Raw genomic sequence first — 17466 nt, forward strand, 5'->3', positions numbered from 1 at the left:
TGTTTATTGTCATACAACGAAAAAAATCTACTTAAAAATTAATTTGTGAGTAGAGTGTGGTGACACACAACTGTCCGTAATCCCAGCACTCTGAGAGGCAGAGGCAGGTGTATCTCTATGAATTTGAGGCTAGCCTGGTCTACAAAGCAAGTCCAGGACAGCCAAGGCTACACAGAGAAACTCTGTCTAGAAAAACAAGCTCCCCACCACCAAAAAAAGAAAAACAAACAAAAACTGCTTTGTGGTCAAATAGTAAGACAAGCTGAGAGGCCATCAAGGAGGCAAACACCCTGTGGTTCTCGATCTTTGGAGGGCTCAACTTAAAAGGTCACCTGAGTTTATGAATTTTATATCAGCCAGAGCAACAGAGACCCTGTCTCAATTCACCTAGTTAATTCTTAAGTTCAAGAAAATAAAAAGTATATAAAATATTAACACCTAGAAAATAAGCACTCAGTGTCAATCTTTAAATGTTACATACCTGGCTTTTTCCTTTCAACATCAAAAGGTTAGTGACTTTGCCAAATGGTAGACCTAATGATATGACCTCTGCTTCGGTGACATCACACGGAATTTTGCGAAGATGGAGAACACGGGAAGGCGAACAGGGAGGTCTATCTCCTTTAAATTTCTTGTGGTCATTCCCATTAGCTAAAAAACATAAGATTTTCTTTTTAATTACTGAAACTAATTTGGGTTGACATACTGTATTAACTAAATTGTCACACTTGACCTAGCGTATCAGATTTGAAATTCATGGAGCTATGGGGTTGATGAGAATCGTGTGAGTGAGAAATGAAAACAACCACCTCTTGATGAACCCACTTTTGGTTTTTCCACTCTAGCCATTAAAAAACTGTTTTAAATTGTTGTCTGTGATTTTTTTGTTTGATTTGTTTTGAGGAAAAGGATTAGAGTAAATAAATTATATAGCTTTATAGAGCAAGAGCATCAATAGTGCTATTAACCATTTAGCAATCTCTCTAGCCACTAATATATTTTTAAACTCTTTTCTAATTGTTTTACTGCTAAATAAAAATAATTAAAACAATAAAATTTAAGCCATGCAGTGGTGCACACACTCTTAATCCAGATCTCAGGAGGCAGTGGCAGCATGTTGTGAGTTCAAGGCCAGCCTGAGAATTCCAGGACAGCCAAGACTTAAAACAAATTTTAGGAAAGATTACGATATAAACTTTGTATTTAATTAGTTAAATTTTCTGTTCTTATGAGAATCCTATTCAGTAGTAAAAGCAGACCCCGGCTGAAATATACATTTTAAAAATATCCCCTAAAAACTTCACACTACAGGCATGCTACCCACCACTCTACAGTATAGTGTGCCTCCCCCCCCCCCCCCCGCCCATGATGCTGTTCTGCCCTAACATTTCAGACCAGCCACTGCAAAAATAAACTCATTATCCTAGCACATAACAAGATTTTTTTAAAAAAGATCTTATTTACTTATTACTTATACAGTATTCTGCCCCCATGTGTGCCTGTAGGCCAGAAGAGGGCACCAGATCTCATTATAGATGGTTGTGAGCCATCATGTGGTTGCTGGGAATTGAACTCAGGACCTTTGAAAGAACAGACAGTGCTCTTAACCTCTGAGTCATCTCTCCAGCCCCACATAACAAGATTTTATTTAAATCATACTACCTAGAACTGACCTGCCTATAATGATTACTAAAGTTTATGCACTGTATAATTTATACACTTTGCATGTTCTATGTATATATGTACAAACATACCTCTACTAATAATTTCAAAAGTTTGCTTATTTTCAGAACAAAAACCAGAATGATAATGAAGACAAAGCAGACAGCCTAGATGATTCAACCTCGAAGACTGCCTCTGGCACAGGGAACAGGGTGCCTCAACTACTGTTTCCTCAAGAAACTGCATGCATATCAACGTTAAGATGGATCCCAAAAGACTGCACAAAAACAGATACAGCTAGCTTTTCCAGTGCCTGGCCAGCATCCTGGCAGTGTGTGTAATACAAAGTAATCAATTGTATATTCTTTAAAAAGCAAACAAAACTTTTCAACCTGGAAATCACATTGTTTCTACTATTTGGTATCAAATGAATCTAAGTGAATTTTTTTCCTTTTGCTGTTCTTAGTAATTCAGGACACTGCTATACACTAACTGAAAATGTTATCTATAAAATCTAAAAATCTGACTTATTTATTTAGATAACCAGGAAAGAAGTGTATTTAAAAGACTTGACAGAAAGTTTGAAGCTGCAGGGGGCTGGAGAGATGGCTTAAGGGTTAAGAGCACTCTCTGCTTTTCCAGAGGACCCAGGTTCAATTCCAGCTGCCACATGGAAGTTTACAATTGTCTTTTAACTCCAGTTCCATGGGATCTGACACCCTTACATAGACATAAATGCAAACACAACACCAATGCACATAAAATAAAAATAAGTAAATTATTTTTAAAAATCTGAAGTTGCAGAAATGTTCCAATCATGTGAACATGAAAAGCCAAAGCCGGGCCCCTGCCAGATAGCTCACTAGGTGCCTGTTGCCAAAACGGATGACCTAAGTATGATTCCCAGAAACAACAAGGTAGAATAAACAAACAGAACAACAAGACTATTGTCATAAGTAAAGTAACAATATGAAAATATTGTTGTATTTCACCAAGGAAACTAAAAATTATCAAATACCATGTTTTGAAAGGTGTGTGGAAGAAGTGGTTTTACATTGTTTAGTGATGTCTTTGTTTACTTATCAGTGGTAGAAATTAAACCCAGGTCTTTGCAAACACTAGGCCAGTACTATATTATGACGTTATATTCCCCACCCCTTGGATTGAGACAGGGTTACTTTATGATGCTCAAGCAAGCCTGAGACTCACCCATCTTTACATCCTCACCTCACAAGTAAGGGAATTACAGATGAGAGCCACTGTGCCAGGTTGTTTTGTTTTATGTATAGCACAAGTGTGTTCAGGAGCCTGTGGAGGCCTGAGGAAACAGCATCGGAACCTCTACAGGTGGAGTTACTGTCAGTTGGGAGTCTCCTGATGTGGGTACTGGCAACTGAATTCAGGTCATCTGAAAAAGCAGCAAACACTCTTAACTGCTAAGCCATCTCTCCAGCCCTGATGCTCGGATGTTGTTGTTGTTGTTGTTGTTGTATTATTCCAGGTGTGCCCCAGTGGCACAGCCCTGTAGCCCAGTACTGTAGAAACTGAGGTAGGAGGACTAAAGAGAGTTCAAGGACAGCCTGGGCTACTCAAGGAAGTGTCTCAAAAACCAATCTTACATTTCCACCACAAAACTAAATAAATGTCGAGCAAGAGATTTTGATGATCCCTGACAGATCTATGTACCTATATTACAATCACAAAACTTGAGACATATAATACTGACATCAACCTAGCATATCTCTTTTACAGTTAGTATGACTTTTCCTTCATGTTTGTGTATATGGATTTATGAATGTGGGTAACCTTGGGCTTCATCCTCAGGAATGCTGTGTGCCTCTTTTGAGAAGAGAGGAGCTCACTGACTTAAAGCTCCTCAGGCTAGAGCAGCTGGCCAGCAAACTCCAGCTTTCCAGTTGCACTGTATCTGAGCATTTGGTTTATGCGACAAGCACTTTACAGCTATCCTACCTCTCTAACTGCTAGAGTTTCTTTTATGAATGACAAACTTTCAAGGAACTGTTATTCTAATATTGCCATATGCACATAAACTAGTTTTCTGGGAGCAGTCACTGAGACAGAATCTCACTTTATTGACCTGTTTGGCCTGGACACACTTGGTGTCGCAAGTTTGCTTTGAACTCATGACCTACCTCCCTCAGCCTCCTTAGCTATATGACTATAGATATGTAGGACCATTCTAGCTTGATTTAGACTTTGTTGCTGTTTTCCCACTTGTATTTGTAACTGGATATGTACTGTTAGTATACTGCTGTTTTTGTATTTCTGGGTATTGCACCCAGGACCTCATACATGCTATGTCTGTCATTAGTCTTCCAGCTTTGTAGTGATTCAAATGAAGGTAATTTCAAGCATATGAATACCAAGATTATCTCACACATTTGTTAGTTATTCACTGGTAACCCCTTCAAATAAGTTAGATGGTAGTGATAGTTTGGTTATTTGTCTTATTTTAAGCTCTAATACAAATAGCTTTTTAAATCTTTTTTTATGAAGCAGCGTTGGGATTTAATAAAGATATTTCAATATATGGATAAACCCAGTTATAGAGAAATGCTAATTCAGATATTGGCTGTTATGGCAAGAGATCACATCCAAAGACCTTCTAGGTCTGTGTGATCCAACTGGAATACAAACACGCCTTTAATCTAGGAGAGACAGGCATGCAGATCTGAGTTCAAGGCCAGCTTGGTTTACAGGAAGTATCAGGTAAAGAAAAGCTTAGGTCCAGGCATGGTAGTACATACCTTTAATCCCATATGAAAGTAAAGTTAGTTTGCAGAAGGAAGCACCCATGTTTGAAAATGATGTCTAATTGAGTGGCAGAAAAGGTGATGAATCAGAGAAGATTTGACAAAATAAGATTCGCCCAACTCTTATGAGAAGAGAGAGAAAAGGGAAGCTACTTAAGAGGCAGTTTTTCAGAGAGAGGAGGCAGTGCTTTGCCAGGACAGTAATAGAGAGATGGTTGCAGAGAAAGAACTCAGGTGAGGACAGAATGAGTCAGAAAGTGAGAAGGAGCCAGAAGATTAGAGCAGATTGTTGAGTTAGTTTGAAGCCAAGCAGAGCAATTCCGGGGGCTGAGAGAGAAGCCAGATTGAAGAAGTCAGCTGGGAGAGGAGGTTGAGCCAGATCAGCTAAGTTGAACCAGCCAGCCCAGAGCTCACGAAGAGCAAATAAGGGTGATCTTATTAAGTAGTAAATCAGTCCCAGAAGCTGAAAACATTCTAGGCCTTCGTTAGATTGTATGGAGGCTAGAAGCTTCCAGGACTAGGCCTAGGTTAGCAGAAGAAGGCAGTAAGCTTGCCAGACAGCAACTGAGCAAGGAAACTAAGTTACTTTTGCACACAAGGTTGCTCAGAGGAAAGTAAGACATACCCAGAGCATAAAAACATAAGCTATACTCAAGTGTCGTCTATTGTTTGATCTTTCAATACAATGGTGATTATTAGGTTTTGGTAATAATTCTTTATCATACTTTAAGTTTCTTTTTCTGTTTTATTTGTTACCAACAGCTATAATTGTGCTTTTAATTTATTTGTCATAAGGTTTTTGTCTCTACGCATTGATGCAGTGACATATTTTAATTTCCTGGTTTTCACCTGTTCTTATATTCGTGGATTAGGCCAGGTTGATCACAGGAGTATTATTTCAGTATGGTTTATTAATTCAAAGAGGCAAGAATGCTGTAATTCAAATGACAAACTACAGATTTGGGTATATTTTTAGATCTTCTGAAATGTGGGTAGGTGATAGGGGAGTTGATTTCTTGTTTAGCAACAATGTTTTCTAATATGATCTTCTTTCTACTCCTAACTTGTGACTACTTTCTCAATTGTAAAACTGCATTTTATCACTTAGTCACTGTTCTATTGCTGTTAACAGACACTATGATTAAGACAACTCTTAAAAAGAAAGCATTTAATTGAGGGCTTGCTTACAGTTTCAGAGGTTTAGGAACATGACACACCCATGGTGCTGGGTAAGTATTGAGAGCTACATCTTGGATCCATTGCCCAAGAGAGACTGAGACTGGGCCTGGCTTGGGCTTTTGAACACCTCCCTCAGCCCCACCCTTCCCAGTGACATACGTCCTCCAACAAGGGCACACCTCCAAACTGTTCTCGAGGACTGCCGCTCCACTCCTGCATGACTAAGCATTCAAATCATGACTATCACCACCACTGCCCTCCTTAGAGAAGAGGGTGAGGGAGCTTAAAGCAGGACTACTTCATCTGTGTCAATCTTCTCTTCCCACTGACCTTCCAGATTCAAATGGGAGAAGGAAATTGGTTTTATTCTTGTGTGTCAGTCTAGTAATATTTTGGAAATTCTGTTTTTAAAGTAAAGGAAAACAGACATTAGTGTGACCACTAAGAGTCTTGTTTGTTTTTTTTGTTTTTTTTTTCCCTTCAAGACAGGGTTTGTCTGTGTAGCCTTCGCTGTCCTGGACTTTCTTTGTAAACCAGGCTGGCCTGGAACTCACAGCAATCTTCCTGCCTCTGCTGGGACTACAGATGCACACCCTACACTTGGCTTGACCACATATACACATTCAACTGTATATAATGTGTTCATCTTGTGTATATGTTAGAACTCTTATAACTGTATCAAAGTATTTCTCTATAGATTTCTTTGTGTACTGTAGTCATACAATAGATTTTAGTAATACATTATCACAGCTTCACAAATAAACAGACTGCATAATCAGCAGACAAATCAAGAAGCAGAATACTGGGCTTGAAAGACTGCTTAGCAGTTAAGACCTCTTGGAGCTACTCTTCCCAGAGGACCTGAATTCAGTTCCCAGCACCCACACCAGGTGGCTGATGACCCTATAACCTCAGTTCTAAGGGGTCCAACCCCTCCTTACTTGTATCCTGAGATACTCACACACAATGCATCCACTCACACAGAAATACACGTTTCATACACATGAGAGTCTTTCCTCCTCCATTTACATTTATCTTTCAAGCATATTGTTAGCTTTATTTTTGACAGCACTTTTGCAAGCAGCAGGAGAAAAGAAAATCAGTATACAGAGATGTCCGCACAGGTGCCATAGAACACTTAATTACCAAGGCCACCTCTAGCCAAAAGGAAGACTTTAAAAGCAGCTGTTGAACCGGGAAACAATGGACTGAAATAAAATCAGTTTTTTAGTAAACAAACAAACAAACAAAGCGGTATCACAATTTCTGTCAATAATTTGTACAGCTAAATTTAAAAGGACAGTATGAAGTGTTAATTTTTTTCATAGTTGTCAGAGGACATTAAAAAAAAAACTTAGAAGTTCCAGTTCCCAAATATAAAAACACTCCCATGTGTGCACACGTGTACGTACACACACAGACACACACACCCCTTATTACAAATAACAAATTTAATGTAAGTTGAATCAAAATCTCTTTATTGTACAGGTAAAGCTCATAGGAAGAGATATTCTTTGCTTTGGAACTAAGCTTCATAATTTAAAGCTCTTACAGAACATATACCTACAAGAAAGAAAGGATTGGGGGGACAGCTCGAGACAGGGTTTCTCTGTGTAGCCTTGGCTGTCCTTGACTTGCTTTGTAGACCAGGCTGGCCTTGAACTCACAGTGATTTGCCTGCCTCTGCCTCCAGAGTGCTGGGATTAAAGGTACGTGCCACCACAACCAGACGGAAAGAAAGGATTTTTAACTATATTTTATTTATTGATTTTCTGTGTGCCAAAGTGCATGTGTGCAGGCATGAGTGTGTCACAACAGACATATGGAAGTCAGTTCTCTCTTTCCACCATGTAGGAACTGCCTGGGGACCAAACTCGGATCACTAGGCTGGGCAGCAAGTACTACCTCCTGAGCACCTCAAGCAGATCACAGTACATGAGATGGTAAAAGAGCATTAGCAATCGGGCATGCACCTGTAATCCCAGCACTTGGGAGGCAGAGGCAGGGGAGGGTCTCTGTGACTTCAAGGCCATCCTGATCTACAAAGTGAGTCCAGGACAGCTGAGGCTACACAGCAAAACTCTGTCTCAAAGAAAGAAACAAACAAAAACCCCAAGATAAACAAACAAACAAAAAGGACATTAACAACATCTGAAGAAAATAACCATAGGTTCCAGGTTGCATGGTAGAGTCCAGTGTTCCAGTATCCCTATGCAGCATAAAATCTTCATTTTAAATTAGTTGTACCAAAATAAGCCAAATTTGGGCTTTGGTAAATTTAATTCCTTAGCATTGGGTTTCTGCTATAGTCTCATCTTCTCATTTAGACGGAGCAGTTAAATCTGAAAATTAATTAATGGCAAGACTGACATTCTTTATAAATCTCTTATGGACAACATACAGAGCTTCTGATTTGAAAACAGCAGGTACGTTGTGATATGAATAGGTAGCTTTTTCTAGCAGCTTTCAATCCCGTTACCTACCCTCTCCACCACCACACACACCTTTCTCTCTCTCGCTCTCTCTCTTTTTTTTTTTTTTAATGTAGCCAAGGATGATCTTGAAGTTATTCTGCTCCTTCTCAAATGCTGGGACTAAAGAAATGCACCACGTTGGACTATTTGGTGGCCAAGCCAACAGCAGAAAATGTGGGCATCATGGGCAAGGTATACATGAATTAGAACTTTATCACTATTCAGTTTAAAATCTTGCAATAAATCAACTCACAATTCTCCTTAATTATTTTCACTTGCAGTTTTTCCTGTACATACATAAACATTCAGCGACTCCATCAGCAGACTATAACAGTTCAGTTTCGTCCTTATTTGCTAACTTTAGAAAATCAGTTATTACCTGACACTGGCATACTTCTGAATCCTTTCGGTGGATCCCAATTTAACATTACAGGAGAAATTCTATCTACTACGTTTAAACTCTGTTTTAAAAGTTCAATATTAAAGGTAAAAATTATCATTATTTTGAGATAAGATAGAATGTTACAGTGAAGGCTTACCTAGAACTTAAATTCAAAATACTCCTGTCTAGGCTTCCTGAGTCCTGGCTAAGAAATAATACATTTTGAGATAATATGAAACTGTAACTATTGGTTCCACATACTCAAAGTAGAAACACTGATCTTACTGAAAAACACAGACCAAAAGGCCCAAAATAAATATTAAAGTGCACACTTTGAACAATCAAGACTCAATTGCTGGAGCCTTATCTAACAACTAACACTGTCTTACACCAACATTCCAAGACAAAGTCCCAATGACCTATGGCACCTGACCCCAAAAGATCAGACTCTAGAGAAACAACTAGTGCTGTAAAGCTTAATATTTAACAAGATGACAGAAGTTAGTCTGTCCCTTCATATATAACTTTTGCTTCAGCTCTGGACCCCACACAAATGGTCCATAAAAGTTAACTAAATAACCTGCCCTTCTACTGATGCAAAGGGCTTCCCTCCCTCAGTACACACAGCCTTCAGCAGCCTGCCTGCTACAGTTACACCAGCGGGTGTAAGTCTCTCCACTTCAGCTTTCTTGCATCTGTCTGGTAAATTTACAGCCATGCATCATTAGCCTATCACTGCTGTACAAAAATGGTAAAAATTTTATGAGGCAGCCATGTACTTCCAAGAAGTCTGGTACAAACCAAATTTCTGTTTTCAAACAAGAAATTTTCTACCAACAGAAAGTAGTTTCCCAGACTCTTAAAATATTTTAAAGTTGATATTCAGATTAACTACAGAAGTATTTCTGATTCTACTGAAGAAGGAAAAAAAAAAGACCACCCAACAAGTCAGTATACACAGCTCTCACTTTGATGCACAGTATGACTTTATTAAAACGTTGTGTCCTACAAAAACTGAAGAGTAGCCGGGTGTGGTGGCACACACCTTTAAGCACTTGGGAGGCAGAAGCAGGCAGATCTCTCTGAGTTTGAAGCCAGCCAGGTCTACAAAGAGAGTCCAGGACAGCCAGGGGTAAACACAGAAGCCCTGTCTCTTTAAAAAAAAAAAAAAAAAAAAAAGGAAAGAAAGAAAAGAAATGAAAAAAGAAAAGGAAAGAAAAGAAAAGCTAAGTCTTAAGAAGGCATCAACTCTACTCCTATACCTTTTCTGTTATAATACATGGGTGCCACATGTATGCAGATGCTCATGGAGGCCAAAAGAATGTTCAGATTCCTAGAGCTAAAGTTACAGGCAGCTGTGAGCTACACTCACATTGTCATGGTAACACCACAAGTGCTCTGGAAGCAGACGTAGAAAAATCACAAGTTCAGACAAACCTGGGTTAGGCAATTACAAAGAATGAAGGAAGTTATTTTTTAAAGGTTTCTCTGGTACTAGAGAAACAATGTCATGTAATATATGCAAGGTCTTGGGCCCAATGCCCACCGTGATGAAAAAAAAAAGTTTGTTCTGTATTATTTCCAAATGGAAAAATCAAAGTACTGTTAATTTAACACACACACACATTCACGCCAGGACACAGTGCTCTGGGAATCTAGAACAATCTAGGAGGAACATTAAAAGACGTGTAAATCAAACAAGTCTAGATGAGTAGGGCCTGTCTGGCATTTGCAAGGACTAGATCCCTAACAATACCCTCTCACACCTTGGCAAAAAAGAAAGAAGAAAAAAAAAAAAAAGAAAAAGAAAAAAGAAAAAAGAAAAAAAGAAAACTCAAACGGATACAGAGAAATAAAAACTATAAACTCTGCCAAGATAGGATAAGCAAGTCCAGAATAGTTCCTGCCTTACAAATATGTCTGTCAGATATACTGGGCTAGAAGGCTGAAGATGGTGTTCCAACGTTATAGAGAATTTTGGGTGACTGTTCAGGCAGCAAACTGTCTCAGTCATTTCTTCATTTTGGAAGCTGCTAACCTGCACTTCCAGTTCACTCAGGTAATTAAGTTTTATTCCTACTCAAATCGCTGATGGGGTTGAAGATGAGATAGTTTGGTCTTACAATTAAGCTTAGTTGGTTAGGGGTTAAGATGTTTTTAGATGAAGATAGATGGTTTAAGTTAATAGAGATGAGATATGATAGATACTGATTTTCATTCAAAAATTTAGACCCCAAAAGATAGGAAAGATGTTTACTTCAAGTGTGCCAAAAACAAATAGCCAAATCACTATGAATGTAACATTTATATAATTCCTGATTGTCTCATGGTTCTTCCTGCTGTATGTAGTTTATTTTATTCATATGTAATAATATAAATGTATATGTTTAAAAAAAGAAACATAATAATAAAAAAGAAACTATAAGCTCCAAAATAGAATGCCTATGAAGCCCCAAGGGTTCTCCATTCTCCACCCCTCACACTCCAACACTGGCCTGTAGGCATAAAGGTTACTGTATAATCCAAATGCTGCACCTTTAATCCCAGAACTCGGGAAGCAGAGAGAGGTGGACAGATATGAGTTCAAGGCCAGCCTGGTCTACAAAGTGAGTTCAGGACAGCCAAGGCTACACAGAGAAACTCTGTCTCAAAACAAAATTCAAATGCTGATTTCTATACCACCCTATCTGATTGTAATCCTTGTTCTGAGAATCTCCTGTCTCAATGCTGCGTAAACACTGCTCCCCAATTGTCCCCTGATATGCCAATAAAGTCGCTTACAGACACTCATTAAGAAGGGGAGAGAATAGGGCTGACTTCCTGCCAGACAGGAGACGGGAAGTTAGAAGAGAAGCCGGAAACTCGGGGAGGGCAGAGGCCCAGGAGACATCACAAGAGAAGAGCTGGAGCAGGAAAGCTACAAAGTGCTACAAAGTGCTACAAAGTGCAAGGATCTCTGGGATGTAAATGGAGAGGAAGCCAAATTAGCTTAAATAGTTACGAATAGAGTAATAACTGCTCAGTTCTTGTGCTGAAAAGCTTGATTAAAAAAAAAAGTCTCAATTATTTGAATGATAGCCAGGTTAAGAAACTGAGAAACTTACACAATTTTACAAAAAATAACCATAACAGCTATACGCAGTAGCACACACCTATAATCCTGGCACTCAGGAGGCTGAGACAGGCAAATCTCTGAGTTGGGACGTAGTCTGGTCTACAAAGTGAGTCCAGGACAGCCAAAACCTACACAGAGAAACCCTGTCTTAAAAAACAAAACAAAAGAAAAGAAAAGAAAACACGGTAACCCTGGGGGTTGCACACATGGGCACTATCTAGCCTTTATATGGGTACTAGTGATCAAAACCAGGCCCTCATGCTGTACAGCAAATTGGAGAAAACAAAATGACTAAATCAGAAAGTTATTCTAATTATTCAAAACAAAAACAAAAAAAAAAAGTTTGTTGTTGTTTGGTTTGGTTTTCGAGACAAGGTCTCTGTGTTAGCCTTGGCTGTCCTGGATTCACTTTGTAGACCAGGCTGGACTCGAACTCACAGCGATCCGCCTGCCTCTGCCTCCCAAGTGCTGGGATTAAAGGTGCACGCCACCACGCCCAGCTCAAATTTTTTAAAGAGAAAAAAAATAACAAAATATGTAAGGGAAGATGCCAGGTGATGGTGGTGTATGCCTTTACCGGCAGCACTCAGGAGGCATAAGACAGAGGCAGACAGATCTCTGTGAGTTCAGGGCCAGCCTGGTCTACAGAGTGATTCCAGGACAGCCTGGGCTCAGTTATACAGAAAAACCCTGTCCTGGGGGAAAAAGTAAGAGAAGCTAAAACCAAGCAAGACAGGTGTGCTGGTCCTACAGGTTTAACTGGAATCTCAGGAGGAGACAATTCAGGAGTTGGATCACTCCTAAGGATAATGAAAATTTCAGTAACAGCGCTCAAGCCTACCTGTACCTCTGACCTATCAGCTAAGAACTCTCAAGACAAAGGCAAGCATTTCTCCCACACAGAAACTTCAGGGGTAAGCCAGGCTGTTTGCATCTTTTCCTTGCTTTCAAGTTACTCTGAGTGTACTGGTTAATCTTGATTGTCAACTTTTGTACACTATAATAGATTCATCTGGGAGATAAATCTTTGGGTATAGTGTAGGAAGGCTTCCCAAAGAGGCCTTACTGATGTGGGATAAGCCACCCTGAATGTGGGGCGTTATCCTTCCATGAGTTGAGGCTTCTTGGCTGAATAAAAAGGGAAGGGTAGTGAGTACCAGCACTCATCTTTCTTTGCTTCCTGGCATGTTTGTGCATAGGCAACTCACCCCTGCGCTGCATCCTTACAGTGGCCAGGGGTTAACCTGGGGTGTCTTCCTCTATCACTCTTCGCCTTAATTGTTGAGACAGAGTATCTGACTAAACCTAGAGGCTCCTTGTTCTGACTAGACTGGCTGGTCAGCAAGCTCCAAGGATTCTCTGTTCTCTACCTCTCACACCCCAACACTGGGGTTACAGACACGGGCAATAGCCAGCTTTACATGGGTACTGGTGATCAAAATCACGCCTGCACAGCAAGCACTTATCGACTGAACTACACGCATCTCCCCAGCTGCTTCTCTGTGATTCTAATGTGAGCTCAACTTTACAAAGTTTGCTTTAGTCTCAACTCCCATATCACTCTGTTCACATGTTTATATTAACAAATTCTCTGCCTATAAAATCTTTCCAATTATTTTTTTGGTAGATGTATAACATAGTGGAACCATTCCTAAATTTCTTTTTTTTTCCTTAGCTGACTCTTTCCACTTCTCTTTCTGAATAAAATATCATAGATTTTTACAGTAAACAGCGATATATAAAAATAATGAAAACAAAAAAAGCTCACAGAAAACTTGGGAGGGGGCGTTAAAACTTACCATACACACCTGTAGAAGGAGTAGAACTGTTCATGGTAGAAGGTCCGTTAATGACACCAGAAGAAAGAAGCTCATCAGATCCCCGCTGAAAAGCAAAATTAGTACTCAATAAAACAAGTTTTAAAATACTGGTTTATATTTACTATTAAATTTACTAAAAGTTAGTATTATTTTATTTAAGTATAAAATATTTAAGAGGAAGGTTAGACGCAAACTGTGTGGTTAAGGGAAAATTACAGCAGATGCCTACCAATGTAGTTACTTAAAAAAAAAAGTGGCTGGGTGTGGTGACGCACACCTTTAATCCCTGCACTCAGGAAGCAGAGGCAGGCGGATCAATGTGAACTGGAGGCCAGCCTGGTCTACAAAGCATCTCCAGGACAGCCAAGGCTACACAGAGAGACCCTGTCTCAAACAAAAACAAAAACAAAAACAAAAACAAACAAACAAAAAAGGCAAAAGAGTAGGGACATAGTTTGCTCCTGACAATTCCAATCATCCAAGATGTTTAAAGTACTTAACTGATTTGAAAGACTATATATTCTGCCAGTTTTTAAATAAAATATATTTACATGAAAATAATTTATTTGGCTGGGCATGGTGATTTACACCTGTAATCCCAGCACTCAGGGAGTCAGAGGAAGGTGGATCTCTGTGAGTTCAAGGCCAGCCTAGTCTACAAAGTGAGCCCAAGACAGCCAAGGCTACACAGAGAAACCTTGTCTTGAAAAACCAAAATAAATAAATTAAAAATAATTTATTTACACATTCTAAGAACCTTGACTTTCAATACTCATTTCTAAAAATAAATCTATACGGACATAGTTTATATCTATACTGGCCAATTTTTTTTTTAAACAAGTATTGATTTCTATACCATTAATCCTTAAATCTATCTTTGGTGTACACTATTTCTTTTTCTTTTTCTTTTGTTTGTTTTGTTTTATTTGTTTTTTGTTTTTTTGGTTTTTTGTGACAGGGTTTCTCTGTGTAACCTTGGCTGTCCTGGAATTCACTCTGTAGACCAGGGTAGCTTCAAACTCAGAGATGTGCCTGTGCCTGCCTCTGCTAGGCAAACATCCTATGACTTAGGTATAGCCCTAGACCTTCATTTTTAGGAATCTTGTTATCTCAGGAACAAGGCCAACACTAAACGGTGATTTCTCTATCCTCTTGCCTCAGCCTTCTTTGTGCAGGACTGCAGTATGAGCCACCACATCCATTCAAGCAAGAATTCTGCCCTATATGCATAGCTGAACGCTCATTGCTAATATGTATCAATATAGCATTTTCATCATAACCCTAATATAGAACAACAAGGTTATAAAAGGATAATAAATATGGAGTAAAAAAATCAAAACCAATTTATTTCAAATGGTTCAAATTTGTCCATCTTGGCAAAATTTTTTAAAATAAGTACTTTGGGGTATGGTGGAGCACACTTTTAATCCCAGCATTTGGGAGGCAGAGGCAGGTGAGTTTGAAGCCAGTCTGGTCTAGTAAGTGAGTTCAGGACAGTCAAGGCTACACAGAGAAACCCTGTGTCGAAAAACAAAACAAAACAAAATTATTTTGGGTCATTGCATGATGAAATTTAATCTTCAAATAACTATATATTTTATAATAATACTACCACAAATGCTTGCTTTCATTTTTAATTTATGCAGGTGCTTGTTGACTTTATGTTGTGGGGTAGCGAGCGCCTGGGGTGGCCTGAAGGAGTCAGACCCCTGGAGACAATGTTACGGGGGACTGTGAGCTGTCCAGCCTGGGTGCTGGGAAACAAACTGGTTTTCTACAAAACAACTCTTAGAGGACACTAAGGTATCTCTCCAGCTCCTATAACAAACATTTTGGTGTCTGATGAAGGACTAACCTCCAAATGTGTCTGCATTACTATAAATAGAGTTTGTTTTTTTTTAAGGCATACAGAAAGTACCACCCTCAGCTCTTTCACTAAAGTTTAACAAAGACACCTTGAAAAAACAAAGAAATTAAATAAACAATCTGGATGAAAGAAAAATTTCAAATAAAAGACCAGGATAGTGCCTTAAAGCACAGAAATTTCCAGTTTCTGAAATAAAGGTGTTACTATGCTTTTTAATCTGATAATTAATGGACAAACTTTGTAGTTTGCCTCTTACCTGCAGATAAAGTTAAGGATTTGAGTTTTAAATACAGTAATAATCTGCCAAGTGGTGGTGGCACATGCCTTTAATTCCAGGACTTGGGAGGAGAAGGCAGGCAGATCTCTGAGTTCAAGGCCAGCTTGGTCTACAGAGTTTCAAATCAGCTAGGACAATACAGAGAAACCTTGTCTTTAAAAAAAAAAAAAAAGCCTTTAATCCCAGCATTTGGGAGGCAGAGGCAAAGGCAGGCAGATCACTGTGAGTTCAATGCAACCCTGTCTGGAAAAACAAAAAAAACAAGTAAACAAAAAAGTAACAATCCAATGTTTCCAACATTATTTTAAAATGAGGAATTTGGAGTTGGAGTGATGGCTCCTGTGGTTAAGAGCACTGGCTGCTTTTCCAGAGAACCCAGTTTAATTCTTAGCACCCACATAGCAGCTCACAGCTGTCTGGAACTCCAATTCCAGAGGACCTAACACTCTCACACCACTACACATAAAATAAAATTGCTTATTTTTAAAATAAGGAATTTGGTAAAAATGCATTTGTTAATAGATATATCTTCTACATACATGTGTCTTCAGTATCAATATGCTTCATGTCAAAATATAGCTGATTTGGTAAAAGGCTCAAACATGCCTTTGCTTTAAAAACAAACAAACAAAAACAAAACACTGACTCCTCCCTTAGGCCCACAAGGTAACTAAAGTAAGGGTGAGACCCTGGTATCTCTCCCTCCATTTTGTAACTCCAGTCCTTAATTCTGCACGTGGGCATGTTAATCACTACCTGGGGAAAAGGCAATACCTAACTAGCCTCTTTATTTCCCTTCAAGGTGCAAGGAACAAAGATGTACCTGAGACACCTTATTGGCAGCTATTAATGTCCAATTCCAGATGCCCCTCCCCAAGTGTCAAGAGGTCTTCAGTCAGTGTCCTATACCTGAAGTCACCATGGATTCCAGAAACAATAGAACCTCACACAATAGACCATGACCCAAATAGAGGTAATTGTTCATGATGGCAAGGCAGGGTTCTGGAGCATAACTAATTATCCAAGAAGCAGCTTGTCCCCTAGAATAGTAGGAACTTTCTGACTATGGTGCAGAACCAGAAAAGAGACAACCAACAAACCACATCATGATCAGTGCTTAGCTATATATACCGCTTGCCCCACCTACCACCACGCTTCCTCTAAACTTGTATTAATACCAGAAGATGAACATGAACAGGGATCCCTCTTCCTGTTTCTCTTTCCAATGCATGTGATTAAATCTCCTTTCTCTGCTGTTGGCATACTGTTCTTGTGGACTGTGTACAGTTTATCCTTGTTCATTCAAATGCTGATTTCTCTACCAACTATCTGGTTTTAATCTGGACATTACATTGTGATGTTTATTTTAAGTGTGTCTCAAGTTTGTGTAAACATGTCACCATTTGTTCTCTGTATTGCCAATAAAAGTCAACTAGCCAATGCTGAACAATAACACAGAACAGGGTAGGGCATCCTGGTCCATTAAGGAGAGGAGAAAGAGCAGGAAGGAAGCACATGGAGAGGTCTAGGATGTACTAGGAGGAGCATGTCAGACCTAGGATATGAGTAAAAAGCAAGTATAATGTGGGAAATCTGAATAGGAGTAATTATTGCATAGTACTGTCCTCTGGGCTAATTAAATAGATCCTAGTCTCTCTATGTGGTTATTTGGGTATAACGCTGGTTAAGGAGTAGCTGTTGATTTATTAAAATAATAAATCAATATTAAATATTAATAATCGTTAAACACTCTGCTTTTCACAATTACTCATCTTTCACTCACACAGTTGATACAAGTGGCTGTGCCCACCCAGCCTGCTAAGCTTGCTCTAAAATCCTCCTTATCATCTAAGCAACCCTTTCATAAAATATTCTAAAATGATTATGTTTAAATGTCAAAACAAAAAATACCAAAC

General features: G+C 39.1%; 1 protein-coding gene across 7 annotated transcripts in view; it reads right to left on the reverse strand.

Annotated features, from left to right (window-relative positions):
* Positions 1-17466, reverse strand: part of PTBP3 (polypyrimidine tract binding protein 3) — an 85381-nt gene that overhangs the window by 41535 nt on the left and 26380 nt on the right. For 3 of the 7 annotated variants that reach the window (XM_084750498.1, XM_084750496.1, XM_084750495.1), the window contains 2 exons: positions 13386-13470; positions 482-651 (listed from right to left, as the gene is read on the reverse strand). In XM_084750498.1, coding sequence (XP_084606624.1) covers positions 482-651; positions 13386-13419 — 204 coding nt within the window. In that variant the 5' untranslated portion in view covers positions 13420-13470. Of the gene's footprint in view, positions 1-481; positions 652-13385; positions 13471-17466 lie in introns of those variants that run through there. The other 4 variants (XM_084750499.1, XM_084750497.1, XM_084750500.1 and 1 more) reach the window with 3 other exon arrangements.

Source organism: Acomys minous, assembly GCF_964271855.1.
Source record: "Acomys minous genome assembly, chromosome: 1".
NCBI classification, from domain to species: domain Eukaryota; kingdom Metazoa; phylum Chordata; class Mammalia; order Rodentia; family Muridae; genus Acomys; species Acomys minous.